The 16,483-nt window shown below is 40.4% G+C and overlaps 1 protein-coding gene across 3 annotated transcripts in view; it reads right to left on the bottom strand.

Moving 5' to 3' along the window:
• fkbp10a (FKBP prolyl isomerase 10a) overlaps nt 1–16,483 on the bottom strand; it is a 225,411-nt gene that overhangs the window by 165,721 nt on the left and 43,207 nt on the right. For all 3 annotated transcript variants that reach the window (XM_051872848.1, XM_051872847.1, XM_051872846.1), the window contains exon 4: nt 4,130–4,275. In XM_051872848.1, coding sequence (XP_051728808.1) covers nt 4,130–4,275 — 146 coding nt within the window. The remainder of the gene's footprint in view (nt 1–4,129; nt 4,276–16,483) is intronic.

Genomic DNA, 16,483 nt, shown 5'->3' with positions numbered 1-16,483 from the left:
CAAATGTCCAGAAGTCTCTGGCGTAGGCAGAGCAACGACTGACCAAGGCAGAACCAGAGGGACGAGAAAGCCTGGTGAAGCCGTGAGGACAACGTCCCAGGTGGAGCTGAGGGGGCGAGGAGCCAAGGTGGAGCTAACTAGTCGATGGCCCAAGGTGGAGCAGGAGACCGGAAGACCCCAGACAGATTCATGCAGCAAAGTGGAGCAAACAGAGAAGGAGCAAAGGAACTAAAGGGGGACAGCGGAAGCGGGGCAGAAGAACTGGATGGTTTTGACAGTGGAGGAGCCTTGGAGGAGACTTGGAACTGGGCAATTAAGACTTGTTGCTGGGCTTAACCAGGGATGACTTGGACGACTTGGACTTATCCAGCGATGAATTGGAGCTGAACTTGACCAGCCTAGATGCAGAAGAATTGGAGCTGGACAGAACCAGTAGGAGAGCGGGAGATTTCGGGAAAAAACCTCTTCACACATTTTATAGAGATCTGGAACATCTCACCCTCAGCAGAACGGGGCTCCATCCCCACTACTCCCCACTACATCCCCGTACTTAACTAAAATGCCCTCTTCACAGAACAATGTTGCCAGTTCATGCACCAGGTCAGACTCATTGTTAAGCTCAGGTTACGGGGCAATGTTTGGCTCATGCATCGGCTCTGGCACTGGCTTAGTGTCTGTGTTGGGCTCAGGCTCTAAGTCCATGATGGGCATGGCTAAGGTCTGGCGTGTCTCTGGGTCTGGAGTGGGGCTGGTAATGTCCTCTTTAATGGGGCAGACAGTGAATGGTGATCCACAATTCACCAGGATCCACTTCACAAACGCTGCAAAAGTCATGAACGAGACACTTAGTTGAAGCACCCTTTGATTTTATTACAGCACTTAGTCTGTTTAATCAATACATTTGTAGCCTGATAGGAGTCTATCTGCTTGACATATGTTGACTTGGAATATTTTCTTCTTTGCTAAAACATTCCAGATCTGTAAAACTATGAGGTCATCTCCTGTGCACGTCCCTCTTCGGTCTCCCTACAAATTTCTATAGGATTCAGGTCTGAGCTCTGGCAGAGCCACTCCAAAAAAAAAATCACCCTCCTCTGCTGAAGCCATTTATTTATTTTTTTTGTAGATTTAGATGTGTGTTTTGGATCATTTTTGCTTCTATTTGTAAGCTTCTCTGACAACGTACATGACAAGCTGCTTCTTCTTCGGCTTTTGAGACTCAACATGCCTGAGGACACTGCCTGCTAGAGGCCTGCATGCACGTCGACGCAGACAACGACGCAGAAGTATAAATAAAAACAGACCCATAGACTACGGTGCCGAGGCTCTGGCATAGGTCCGACGCAGAAGTATAAATCAGCCTTTAGCCCTCACCTGAGTGATACCTTTTAACAATGAGATCCTGTTGATGCTTTGTAAGCTTTTTGTGGTCCATGGCTCTTGTAGTAGCATGCAGCCAAGAAGATCTTACAAGAACAGCTTAATATAAGAATATAAGTCATTTATACTTATATTCAAAGTATAAATGACTTCAGGTGAAGAAAAGTGTGTACTATTTCATATGAACTTGATAATCAGTTAATTCTGAAAACAGACCCAAACCCAAAAAAACCCAAAGAAGTTATTTCATTTTTTATATCACAAAATCTGCTGTTTTAGGGGTGAGTAGACTTTTTATATCCATTTTATAAAAATATTAGGTAACACTTTAGAATACTGTTTCTTACTTACTGCATAACTAATAAGGAATTACTGAAGAACTAATAGGTAATTCTTCATTAACACTTAAGTCACTACTGTTAACTACTAAGGAAGATGTGTTAACTAATTAGTATGTAATAGAATTTTATGATTTTGTTAAGTAACAGTTAGCTAATCAATAACTAATGAATTCTGTCATACCTCCTGAAGAACTACTATTAATTATCTACTAATTAATGTTCAAGAAATATAACTATGAATTAACTACTACTGAACAGTCAAACACAATTACATTGAGTTGTGGCCCTTTCTTATTTACTAATGTTATCAGTAGTAGTATTATGAAAATGCATTATTAACAAATACAATAAATTTTATAGACGTTTTTGCCTGTGTGGTAAATAATTGTTTTGTGAGTGTGTTCTGTAAGAAATCAACTTCGGAAAGGAACCCCACCCCCACTCTAAATGCCTTGTCATAGCCAACTTACCTCAGATTAGTTTTTATATTTCATATACAGTACTGTAAGTGTGTCTGTTTTCCTCAGCATATCACATTACCATTGAGTAAATTCCAGAATGTAAGGCAATGACTGAGGGAAAGTGAAAATATAGGCAACCCATTAGTAATTCATAAAGAATTATTAAATAATTGGACCAACACCAGCAGATGACATGGCACCCCAAACCATCACTGACTGTGGAAACTTTACACTGGACCTCAAGCAACGTGGATTGTGTGCCTCTCCTCTCTTCCTCCAGACTCTGGGACCCTGATTTCCAAAGGAAATGCAAAATTTACTTTCATCAGAGAACATAACTTTGGACCACTCAGCAGCAGTCCAGTCCTTTTTGTCTTTAGCCCAGGCGAGACACTTCTGACGCTGTCTGTTGTTCAAGAGTGGCTTGACACAAGGAATGCGACAGCTGAAACCCATGTCTTGCATACGTCTGTGCGTAGTGGTTCTTGAAGCACTGACTCCAGCTGCAGTCCGTTCTTTGTGAATCTCCCCCACATTTTTGAATGGGTTTTGTTTCACAATCCTCTCCAGGGTGCGGTTATCCCTATTGCTTGTACACTTTTTTCTACCACATCTTTTCCTTCCCTTCGCCTCTCTATTAATGTGCTTGGACACAGAGCTCTGTGAACAGCCAGCCTCTTTTGCAATGACCTTTTGTGTCTTGCCCTCCTTGTGCAAGGTGTCAGTGGTCGTCTTTTGGACAACTGTCAAGTCAGCAGTCTTCCCCATGATTGTGTATCCTACAGAACTAGACTGAGAGACCATTTAAAGGCCTTTGCAGGTGTTTCGAGTTAATTAGCTGATTGGAGTGTGGCACCAGGTGTCTTCAATATTGAACCTTTTCACAATATTCTAATTTTCTGAGATACTGAATTTGGGATTTTCCTTAGTTGTCAGTTATAATCATCAAAATTAAAAGAAATAAACATTTGAAATATATCAGTCTGTGTGTAATGAATGAATATAATATACAAGTTTCACTTTTTGAATGGAATTAGTGAAATAAATCAACTTTTTGATGATATTCTAATTATATGACCAGCACCTGTATATATATATATATATATATATTGGTCAATAACAACACAAAAATACCCAACACTGAAAAAAATAACCCTAAAATGACTCAACAGCCTCATCTCAGTGTTTGGGTAAATAAATAAATAAAACATTTTATATCTGTGGTAAGTTAGATAGTTATGGCAAGGCTGTGGGGGTGGGGTTCCTTTCTGAAGCTGATTTCTTACCAGAACATGCACACAAAGTAGCTAATCACCGTGCAGGCAAAAACTTCTGAACAATTTGTTGTAATGAGTCTTTTTGGGAGAGCAGTACATTATGCAACATACAAATGCATATTTAATTTCCATAATAATAATAATAATAATAAAAAGTGATGGACTAGTACAAAGTAGTTGTAATTTTACTCAAGTAATTTTGAATTGAATCATAAAATGAATAATTTTCTGTTCATTAGTAGCTACTTCTTAGTTATATTTCTTGAACATTAATTAGTAGATAATTAATAGTAGTTCTTCAGGAAGTATGACAGAATTCATTAGTTATTGATTAGCTAACTGTTACTTAACATAATCATAAAATTTTATTACATACTGATTAGTTAACACATCTTTCTTAGTAGTTAACAGTAGTGACTTAAGTGTTAATGAAGAATTACCTATTAGTTCTTCAGTATTTCCTTATTAGTTATGCAGTAAGTAAGAAACAGTATTCTAAAGTGTTACCAAATATTATACTTGTCAAAAATTTGGTCATATATACTTATACTTTATTATTATGCATTATGTATTGTACAGCTGTACAATAAATGTATAATAAGGTACGTATAAGAAATTAGTCAAGATTAATCAATATAAGTCATAAAAATCATGAAAGCTCTAATTATACCATATCCTTTGTCATCATAAGCCAGAAATGGTGGGATAATAACTGATCGCCTCTCCCCAACACACATGCCCAAAATGCCTTCCTCCATGCCTTTGATGAGACTGCCCTCCCCCACATATGTGTTGTATGTTGAGTTTTGAAGATGGCTGTGATAAGAATTTACAGACATTATAAAAGCCACAATATATTAATATTCACAATTGCATACATATAATAATTACATACTTACAGTGGCCCCAACATGTATTTGAACAATTTAAGCCACAATTAAAAATGTATAAAGGTTTTTGCATTATTTTTCAAAATATCAAAACAAGTGACATACTGGCATTTGTTTAAAAAAAAATATATAGCACAAATATACTTTTGAATCAAAACATTATAGAAAATTAAGTTTGTAAGGTTTAAAAAAAATTAACTCAAAGTACTACCCCCCAAAAATAGATAACAATAATACAGAACAGCAGCCAGAGTAAGGTTAGTATAAAGCCCCCCAAAGAACAGTGGAGTGGCTGTGGGTATAGTGCTCATGGGATAGTGGAATAGAGGGCTCGCACAGTAATCCGATGGGAGCTGAAGGTACTGGTCTCCGACGTTGCTCACAGCATTGGATAGGCAAGCTCAGCAAACAATTGAACGGGGATGCTCACAATGAGGGGTGTGAGACTGAGGGTATGGCACTTGTGGGATAGTTCTTGGCCACTCGACCGGGAGAGCTTGTGCAGCGATCCGATGGGAGCTGATAGTATTAGTATGAAATGTAGCTCACGGCACCAGATGGGAGTCAAACAGGGATGCGCACTGTGCTCAGACAGGAGGGGTCGCTCAGCTTTTTAAAGGGGCCGGCCCGCTGGACGGGCGTGAATTAGCACAGTGAAAATAGCCTCCGAACGGGGAGCCCATGCTGCGACGCAATCGGGAGCGCCCAGTGGTACATTAGAAAGAGCGAGCTCTCACTGTGATTTGAATGGGAGGGTCCTGACCATAACAGGTGGGCCCAAACACCATTCACATGGGGGAGTCCGCATTTGATGTTACGATACTTTGGTGTTGGTGGATGGGTTGCATTAGAATGTAAATGTACATGTCCATATAAAGTTTTGACAAAACAAAGTTTTATAAAATGATAAACTTAACATTTCAGCCTTTAAATAATTTTTATGAAAAGGATGAGTCAAAGTGATAAAAAATTATGGGTGTTTTATCTGCCCCATAAACAACAGGCTACCTTATCATCTGAATTTTTGAGATTTTCAGAATGCACATTAGCTTATTTTCCATCTACCTGTTAAAATGTTCACATTCATCTGAACAAAAACGGTATAAAGGCTGAATGAAAATGTAAATCCACTCTCTGGCAGTAGGTAGCATCTATGGAACAGCAGAAATACAGCTGTTTTCCCACCTCTGTAAACAAAGCAGCTCTGCGCTTATAAACACAACTTTATTAAGCATTAAACAGAAGGAAGATGAAAAGCTAATGTCATTGTATCTTTTCTGAGACAGTAAACAAAACCTACGCTGCATGCTGCGCCTGCGTGAGACTGTTGCTAACTTTGCTTAATGCTGAACAGTATTTACTATGAGATTTTCAAATTGCGATAATCAAATACAGTTTTAATGATAATTAAAATATGAAACGGTAATACTAACAATCAGGATTTTTTTATCCCAGTTTATCGTCAAACTAGTAACCATCCCTAGACCTGATGTAGCTTTGAAAGACTTCTGATGACCAGAAACTGAGGGATTGGATTTGCTGCTGTGAGAGACCCTTTTGAGCAGCAGTGGTTGCTGCTCCTATGGTGAAATGAGTTGCTGGAGAAATTATCTGCTGGGATGTCAGATTGGATAAGAACTAATTTAAGGTGTTTTTGAAACCAGAATCTTGATGCTGGGCTTTTGCTGTCATCGACGAATAGCAGGTCGAATAGTGATTTAACCTGAGAGCCTTTGAATTACAGGCAAGATAAGAGGGAATAGTACAGTTGAATGGGGGTTGGGAGGTTGAAAACAATTTTTTGGCTTGGTACAGTATGTCTTGCTGTGTTTAATGAAAAAAGAAAGTGGTTTCATTGTCTAATACCAGCAAATCTGAAATTGTAGGATGGAATTTTGAGTTAATACTGGAGTTGATAGTGAGTTTGGAGCAACGAAGAAAACCGAAGAAAGCTAAAATGAACATTCCGTCGATTGCACAAGAAGTGTTGATGGAATGGTAGTCTAGGCAGAGAGTGGAGATACATTTGGTAAGTCTATGGTTAAGGGTTACCTGGTGTCAGGGCGGGTTGAGTTCTTTGGATACCTTTAATGAGGAGAGAAGTCTGAGGTTCCTTATTGCGGGAGAGGGTTTGCTGTAAATTAATTTATGAAAAAAAACTTTGATGGATCTGGCTTGGAGGCCTTTGCCACTATTAAGATAAGAAATTAATGACGTGACAGATAAAATGGAAAAATTGGGAAATGGGAGGTTGTAGATGAGGTGAAATTATTTACAATTCTGTCCTGTAGGTTTGGGATTCTTGGCAAGGCGGCTTGTAGGATGGAATTGAGGGAGAAGTGGTTTTACCAGGTGATTTACGTCAAGTCACCTTTATTTATACAATGCTTTTTACAATGCAGAATGTGTCAAAGCAGCTTTACAGTGATAACTGGCAAATCATTTTGGCTGCACAGCAGCTCTAGAAGAAAATGGTGTCATTGTCCAGTTTAAGTAAGTTCAGTATTGATTCATTCCTTTGTAAAAATCAATAGTTATTAATTTAGTTAATTCATCTATACATCGGCTCTGGAGTGATGTCATCGTCCAGCTCAGTTCAGTTCGCATACAATGGTGTCAATGCAGACAGATCAAAAACATTGTTGAATATCAAGTGTCCCCAACTAAGCAAGTCAAAAGGCGACAGTGGCAAGGAATCCAAACTCCAACAGCTGACAAACCTGTGAATTATCTAGTAAAGAATCTATTTGAACTTAATCTGTCTTCATCGTGTTATCTACACTACCTGCACTATGTGACAGAAGACCGAACCAAAAACAGAAAGTGAATTTATGGCAGCAAAATCTTTTGTTTCGTGTATTTTTTTTACAGCTTCGCCGATTTTGTGGAGTGGGTGCTGGTATCCTTTGGATCCGATTTCACCATGGATTACGTCACCAGCCCCACTCCAAACCCAGTGCCCAGCCAGAAACCCACAGACAGCAAGATGAGACAGCTAGAACCCACCACAGATGGAGTGAATGACACAGCCGCGTTGTTGCAGCCTGCACTAGGAGGAGCGATCAAGCTTGACATCACACTGGAGCCTGAGGGGAACGCATCTGATGAGGGGTATGAGTCGGCTGTCCCATCCTGCGCTGAGGATGAGCTTCCTGCTCAAGGCTCCTCCCTGGCTCCAACCACCATCACCACCCTGGATTCTTCTGTTCCAACATCTCCTGGTCAGCCGTCCACCTCCAGAGCCACCTCCTGTACTATCTGCATGTTTCTGCCTTAAGGGAGGGGGCGTTCTGTCATGGTTCTGTTAGTTTGGACTCTCACCACCTTCTGCCTTAGTTTGTTTTCTTGATCACTCACTATGTGCAGCTGTGCATTCATTATCTCCCTCATTATCACATGTACTTAAGTTCAGTTCTGTTTGTGTTGCATTGTTCGGTCTCATCTATGTTGCATTGGTGTATCTGTTCCTGCCTTCGTTGTACCTGTGAATTATCTATTAAAGAGTCTACTTGAACTTAATCAGTTTCATTGTGTTATCTACACCGCCTGCGCTGTGTGACACATACTTCCTGATTCTAGTAAGAACTCTAGCTGCTTCATTTTGTACGAGTTGTTTATCAAGCGAGCAGGTCAACCACCCAGAAGAGCGTTACAGTAATCTAGCCTTGAGGTAATGAACGCATGAACTAACTGTTCCACATTTGTCATTTGAGAGCATATGTCCTAGTTTAGATATACGTATTGCATTCCGTTTCGTCAGGGCGTGAAGAAATATAGAGATATATCAGCGTAACAGTGAAAACGAATGCCATGCTTCCTAATGTTACTTCCTAATGTTTTCTGTACGTATCCTAGTGACAAAGATGAATTAATGATATTAAGAAGAGGATCTATGACCTTTGGAAGCATCTCTTTCAAAAGCTTAGTCAGTATAGGGTCTATGATTAACAAGTTTATATGATTTAACAAGTTTAGACAATTCTTCCTCTCCTATAGCAACGAATTAATGGATTTTTTTCCTCAGTGACACTACAATGCACTGTCTGAAGTGATACTGTAGTAGACAGGTGCATGGTTATAATTTTCTCTCTATTATCAATCTTGCAGTAAAGAAATTCATAAAGTCATTACTACTGTGCTGTTTTGAAACATGAAAAGTTGAAGCTTTATTTCTTGTTAATTTAGCCACTGTATCAAATAAATACCCAGGGTTGTGTTTGTTTTCTTCTAAGAGATTTAAAATAAGTAGCTCTAGCTCTTTTTAAGGCCTTTCTATACGTAAAAATGCTTTCTTTCCACAAATGCGAAAAACCTCTAGTTTTGTTTTCTTCCAGCTGCGTTTTCTGGCTGCTCTCTTAGGAGCCCAAGTGTGCTCGTTGTACCACGACATTGGACTAATTTCATTAATCTTCTTTAAGCGCAAAGGAGTCTAACGTACGATTCCATGTGACAATAGGAATCTAAAAGTATGATCTAAATTAGATCTAACGTAAGATTACGACAATGAGTGGGTCCTGAAACATGTTGTGTAACTCCAATAGAGTTTAGAATGTCTATAAATGCCAATCCCAATGTGTCTTTTTCATTATCTACATGGATATTAAAATCACCAACAATTAGGACTTTATCTGCAGCCAGTACTCACTCTGAAAGAAAATCAGCAAATTCTTTGATAAAGTCTGTATGGTGCCCTGGTGGCCTGTATACAGTAGCCAGCACAAATGTCAAGCGGGATTCATTACGTACACTAGATAACGTTACATAAAGCACTATCAGTTTCGAAGGAATTATATTTGAAAGACTTTTGAGTAATACTGAATTACTATAAATTACAGCAACACCTCCCCCTTTGTTTTTCAGATAAGGCTTGAGTTTATAACAGTGACCTTGAGGGCTGGACTCATTTAAAGTAATGTAATCGTCTGGTTTTAGCCAAGTCTCTGTCAAACACAGCACATCTAGTTTATTATCTGTGATAGTGAGCATGTTTACATGCACACCAGTAAGCTGATAACTCACAAATATCTGCTTATTGAAATAACCAGTTTTCCCCATTTACATGCATACCAGTTAACTGACAACGCAAGTAAACCGTGTTTACATGACTTTATTAATATATCAGGTTATTTCCCATTAGTGATGTCAAAAATAATAATTTACGTATCTGACTCAGAGTATTCCATATGTTATGTCAGTGATGTTAAATAAGCTTGCAACATGTCAGCGGGAAACTTCCGGCTCATCTATTATTCTCTTGTGCAGTTACAGATGCAGCGTTTTGACTGAACCACTTCTACTTCTGCCGCACGAGAGATGAAAACACATTTTTACAGTTTTCTGGGTCTTGAAAGAGTCTGCATTTGTGATATATTTCCTTCTTCCTTTCCTGCAAAATGCTCACTCTGTCTGGATGCGTTTAAATCTGCACTAAAGATGTGTTTCTGTCACGCATCACACAAGCGCACTTCAATAAGCCGACAGAAAGTAGGTTAATGTGTTTACATGCCGCGCGAAATCGGGGTAAGAGGCAAAAAACTACCTGTTCCGACCGGTTTATGCTTAAGCCGTTTATGACCTTACTCCGATAAAAGAAAATGGGTTACCGTGTTTACATGACCATGTTTGCTGTCAGCTTATTAAGCATCAGCTCAAGAACGTGCATATAAACGCACTCAATATCATTTACAATAAGTGCTTTTGAAGAAAGGGATCCAATATTCAGCAACCCAAGTTTTATCATTTGTTCATCAGTATTATATCTGTTTTTATATCAGTATTATATCCCATGTTTGAGACCAGGTAATAGGTAGTTTGAAAAATTGACGTCAAGGTGGTTCAACAGATAATTCAACATAGTGCTGGGCGGTAAACCGGTGTTCTGAAAATTTGTGCTACCCTGTCAGATTTTGCTACCTCCCATTAAAACAGTGGGTAGCAAAATCTGACAGCGAAAAATGCTACCTATCAGATTGTGCTTCCAGCGTGATATTAACGTGGTTTATGGCTTTATTAACATCTACACCTACCCCAACCCTAAACCTACCCTTATAATAATGCAAGTACAGTAGTGGTAGCACAATATGATATAGCATTAATCGTTAGAACAAGTATAAATCGATAGCGAAAAATGCTACTTATCAGATTGTGCTTTATTAATGTCTACACCTACCCCAACACTAAACCTACCCTTACAATAATGCAAATACAGTCATTTTGTGTTATTTATCATGACAAAAATGATGTAATATTGATGTGCGCACGTGCAGTAAGCCCGGGTAGGACAATCTGATGGGTAGGATGAAATGTCAGGACACCGGTTCATCTGGCAAACCTGCTTCAATTTTGAGACCGATGTGTATTTTTCAAATACTACCATATCGGTGTGTAGTTGGAACAGCTGCTCTATCTATACAATGGCCATGAAGAGCACTATGTAGAGTGTATAGAGACCTGACTTCTATTAACTGCATACCTGTAGTGATCAGCAGGTGAACATGAGGGCAGATTCCCCCATTACATCAATAGCCCCCTTTCATCTGCCATAATGAAAAGCACAGGACTCCAAAACTCACATCTCAAAGATAAGTTCCACTAACAAGGAAATAGATGAGCTAGGAGCTAAGCCTGCAAAGACAATCACACTGACCATTTGTGCAAGGAAAGTATGATGACATTAGCATGTCATTGAGCAGACTAATCCTATCACCATTTTCCCCATTGTTCACCCCAGTCCCTCAGTCCTAAGGCCTGAGGTGTGAATTGACTCCACTCACCAGACAGCTTTTGCCATGTGGCTTCAAGATGTATTTTCTATATAAAAATGCACACACAATGGACAAAATGGAGCAAATCTTCTCCATTTCTATTATCAGAACTGTATATACTTAATGGGTGTTGTTTGTGTATATGCAAAATATACAAACTTACCTATTAAGGTATACATAAATGCATAGGTAGTTCAACATAACCCAATGATGTTTAGACTTTATGTTTTCAGCACAATGCCTAGGTTAATCTGAAATGGGATTGGAAAGTGAATTATGCGTAGGAAAAACACATTGTTCTAAACATGAACTTTAAGCTATGCAAATGAACCTCATGCAAGAGAGGGGCCATCCAGTGGCCACCTCTGACAACATCAGCCAAACAAAACACTGGATCTGAAAGGTGCCAATTTGCATTTCCCTCCTTTTGGGACAGATTAAAAGGCTTGTCTCTGAGACAGAGAATTGTTCCAGCTTCTGGGTTGTGGCAGTTTCCCGTTCTGTTTCCAGGCTCCAGTTCCTGTTCCAGTCCCAGTTCAAGGTTCCGGTCCCAAGATGTGCTGAGCTAAGAACAACTCTACAGAGTTGTGAAGTTGCTCTCTCAAGACTCTGAAGCTCTAAAGAGAGAAACAAGGAAGTTCTGAAAGAAGTGAATTTGGGGAGTTTAAAAAATGCGATGGAGAAAACAACGACAAGCTTAGCTCCAATCTTCAAAATATCTTCTGCACCAACTTCAAAATTCTCTCATCAGAGATCTTCCAGATCTGGGCTGCTTCTTCTGTGTTTTCCAAAAAAAGGACCTTCTCTGTGCTTCAGGAATTCAAGGTTTACAAGTACTTCGTGTTCAAGGCTGTGAAACAGATTCCCACTCCTTTCTTCCTACTGCAACGTGGGCCAGCTCAGCAAGTGGAAGACGTCGCCACTCAACACGTCACCAGGCAGAACGTAAATATCACTTACCAAACCTCTTTCCAGAGACCTTGGCATGAGTGTATATTGTCAGTGTATGGTTATCTAATTTACAATAGATTTGGCATAGCTGATATCAGTTAATAACAAATAAATTCTCAATTTATTTGTTGAATTCAGAATAAGGATTACCTTATTTCTTCTAGAGAAAGTACGGTTTATCTTTACATAAGATTAACTTGTAACTGCCATAGTAACATCCTTCTCATTCACTGGCATTTATCAATATTTTTGCACTCTATCCATTTAGTAGTTGTTAGTTACTTTTGTCTTTTTGTTAATAAAATCCTTTTATTACACTTGTGTCTTCCTTGTGTTGATAAAACAGTAAGTGGTGCGGGTATAATTGCGGATGCGGGTGCACTCGCACTCTGTTTTTCGCTGAGGAGACGTAGCCCACGCTCAGAGGTGGCACAGGAACTGTGGATAACGGGAAGTACATCTCCGTTCCCTCCTGTAACTGAGACGTTCCCTTTCAGTCGGTCACGTTCGACATACGTCAGAAGTGAACCAATGAGTTGGGATCCCTAATAAAATTCCACAATTACTGACCCTTCCAGTGCCCAGCGTAAGCCTCAGCATTATGTGATTATAGAAAAATAACTGTTTAGCTCGCTAATGCTGAGCATATTATTTTTGTGTTGCAAGCAAAGTTTTTTTTTTTTTTTTTGAGGGTGACTGAAACATTGACGCAGTTTATCTTTTAGTCTTGATAGACTAGACCAGGGGTTCCCAAACTTTTCAGCCCACGACCCCCAAAATAACGATGCCAGTGACTCGCGACCCCCACTATTCTTGGAGGTGATTAAACAATATACAAATGTTGTGCTCAATGGTGCACACGCACTAACACCTGTTTCACACATAGCTTACTCTGTTTGCAGTGCGTATGCGGTGCATATTTTTTTCCGTGCCCATGTTAACGGATTAGAGCGTTCACACTGCATGCGGATGTGGTCCGGCAATGCATTCCAGGAGCGGAGCATCTGCAGCTTTCATTTACTGCGTCTGCAGTAATCATTTATGCACAGTCTATTTTTGCTTTGCTGCACCGCGCTGAATTAAAACTATAGCGCATTGTTCACATTAAAATAAACGATGTCAAATGTATTGACGCTGCGTAAACACGCTAGGGGAATGTCTCCGCGTGAACCGGTGTCCGGTGGTCACTTATCCAATCTCGGCAATATTATATTGACCAGCGACAGCCCATGACATCATAACAATGCGACCCGCACGTATATAAGGGGCGCCCAAATAACATGTCATCCGCTTATCCGCTTATCACAAATGAGCTGTCAGTGACAGCGCTCCCCGCGGTCAAAGCCTGAGCTACAAGCCTCAAATCGGTCTCCCTATCTCACACATGCCAAGGCCGCACAAGGGCCTGAAACCAACCACTTCAAAGGAAAGGGGTCCTTTTAAGGGAGCGTGGCTAGGGGGCCAGAAGGAACCCCAGCCAGTCACTTCTCAGGGGAACGCAGTCAACCCCGAATGCCACCAGGGAGGCTGACCTGGCTTCTAGCTGAAATAGTAACCTAGTCTGCCAACAACCTGTCTGTTTCCTCAGAAACAGAGTCTCTAGACAAAGAAGTCTCATGAAGAGACATCCAGAAAGAGGGACTGCAGAAAGGGCAGTAGAACAACTCAGACCGGATCTTAGAGACGGGCATCCTGAAGAGCAGGACTCAGTGAAGTGCTATCGACCCTTGCAAGCGAGGGGAGTTACTCTGCTCGATCCTAGGATCCACAAAGCACCTATGTTTTAGGGCACTAAGGAGGCTGTGCACTCTAAAAAGGAACTCTTGTGTGGGGAATGCTCACAGCCTAACAGCTGATCTAACTGGGAGGCTTCGAGGGAAGCCTTCAACCACTTACCAGACTTAAGAAGCTAAGTACTCAAGCCCACTCTCAGACTGAAGAGAGTACCAGCTCGACCTATCAGGTCGACCAGGCTAAAACTAGAAACAAAGGTGAAAAAGGTTAGCCAAGCCAGCAACACGCAGAACCGTGCGGTCTCAAGGAGGTCGGAAGGCCAACCACCTGATAACAAGACCCTGCTGACAGATACCCAGCTGCTGGGAACTCGCATCAGGGAGGCCTACTGTGGCCAAGCACCTGGTACCGAGTCTAGACTGGCAGAGAATTAACCATACTGTGGGAAATTTGCCTCGAAAGGGGCCTACTAAGGCCACGCATCTCAATGGCAAACGCTCACTGGCTGACTGTGGCCATTGCTTGCTGCCATACACCTACTGGCTGGCTCTCAGAGAGGCCTGTTAAGGCCTGCTGCCCGAAACTAGCTGCTAAGGCCAGCAGCCTGATAGCAAATAGCTAGCTGGCTGTCCAAAGTCTACACCTTGGGCTCACCCACAGGGAGAGCGGCCTGCTAAGGCCAACAAACTGAAAACAAGCAACAGCCAGATGCCAGACGCCCACACTGCTGGGGACTCAACTTCAAAGAGGCCTGCTAAGGCCTGCCATCTGAAGCAAGTCCACTTCTAAGTGGCTAAAACGTTCTAAAAATACCCACACAAAAGGGAGCTTGCTCACAGAGAGGCCTCTTAAAGGGTTAGTTCACCCAAAAATAAGCTTTGGAGCATTATGAATCAGCGTGTCAAACTAGCGTGTCGAATCAGCAGTTTGGAGCGCCAAAGTCATGTGATTTCAGCAGTTTGGAGGTTTGACACGCGATCCGAATCATGATTCCACGCGCTGATTCATAACGCTCCGAAGTTTCTTGAAGCAGTGTTTTGAAATCGGCCATCACTACATAAGTCGTTATTTTGTTTTTTTGGCGCACCAAAAATATTCTCGTCGCTTTATAATATTAATATTGAACCACTGTACTCACATGAACTGATTTAAATATGTTTTTAGTACATTAATGGATCTTGAGAGAGGAAATGTCATTGCCGGCTATGCAGGCCTCACTGAGCCATCGTATTTCAATAAAAATATCTTAATTTGTGTTCCGAAGATGAACAAAGGTCTTACGGGTGTGGAACGGCATGTGGGGGAGTAATAAATAACATTATTTTCATTTTTGGGTGAACTAACTCTTTAAAGCCTACTCATCAAAAAGCAAAGCAAATACGGTTTCATCTATCAATACGAAATCCATAACATTTCACCAGCATGGTCTGAAGATGATACGATTCAATTTTGGTGAAAATTGGACCAATGGTCTAGGAGGAGATTGAAAAAGTGTGATTTTAAAGAAAATCAAAGTGGTGGAGACTAAGTTATGCTGACTATGGCAAAATTGGCATCACTGTTCTCAGCATGACCCACGGAATCTAATAAGACCAGGGTTATTACAATAGGCCACATTTATATAAAGCTATTAGCATTTTTTAAAATTTCATTATAAAATTTGACCACAAGGAGGCGCTATCTCAAACCCTATTGTGTACCTTCAGAACATCTTGAGTTTCGTAATGGTACATCAATGCATCCATATAATATAGCATTTTATATCATAATACTGTATTGTATTTAATGGAAATTTCATGTTTTGTTCAATTATAGCGCCACCAAGAGGCACAATCCCACCGATTTTTTATGAGTCCTCAGGGTGACCCCATACATGTGTATGTCAAATTTGGTGCAAATATCTCATTTTGTTTTGGAGTTATAGACATTTATATGTATGAGATCATAAAAAAATGACCCATGGATGACTTTGTTTTGTTTTTTTTGCCACTTCCTATCAAAATTTTGACATTTGGGCTGGAACATATAGTTAACCAGCTTAGGTTTCGTGTTTCCTACGCTGGTTTCGTCTCGATCGGACTAACGGTTTCGAAGATATTCGCAATTGTTTTTTAAGTGCTAAATCACCACACTGCACAAACCGTAAGTCAAAACCTAGCATGTTTGGGATCGTTGGACTCTGCAAGGATTCAGGAGTCTAAGGATATGACTCCTGTGAAAATAAGTCAACCAGATCAAAAATTATAAGCATATGAAAAAAAAAAATTCTCCACTAGGTGGCACTGGTCCGAAACTTCTTAGGCTTCTTCAGGGCATTGTGCTGATGACCCATACCGAGTTTCGTAATGATATGCTAATGGTTCATAAAATAAAGCATTTTAGCACAAAATTCAAAATGGCCAATCTGGGAAAATTGGATATCAGAAGTTATAAGCAAAAATATCAATTTTTCATATCACCAGTAGGTGGCGTTGCGCGGAAACGCTGCATGATGCCTCAGGTCATGCTTGTGATGACATGTACCAAGTTTGGTCTGAATACGATAAAGTGTTGCAGAGATATAGCCTTATGTCTATTTTCGCAAGCCCTACGTAAAATTTGTTTGCATGTTTTTCGAAAACGGTTTGAGAAATCGACTTTCAAGTCCATAACTTTTTGTCGGCATGGTCTGAAGATGACCTGGTT

The sequence above is a fragment of the Ctenopharyngodon idella genome, chromosome 19, assembly GCF_019924925.1.
Source record: "Ctenopharyngodon idella isolate HZGC_01 chromosome 19, HZGC01, whole genome shotgun sequence".
Classification (NCBI taxonomy): Eukaryota; Metazoa; Chordata; class Actinopteri; order Cypriniformes; family Xenocyprididae; genus Ctenopharyngodon; species Ctenopharyngodon idella.
This window is presented reverse-complemented; position numbering and strand designations above follow the sequence as displayed.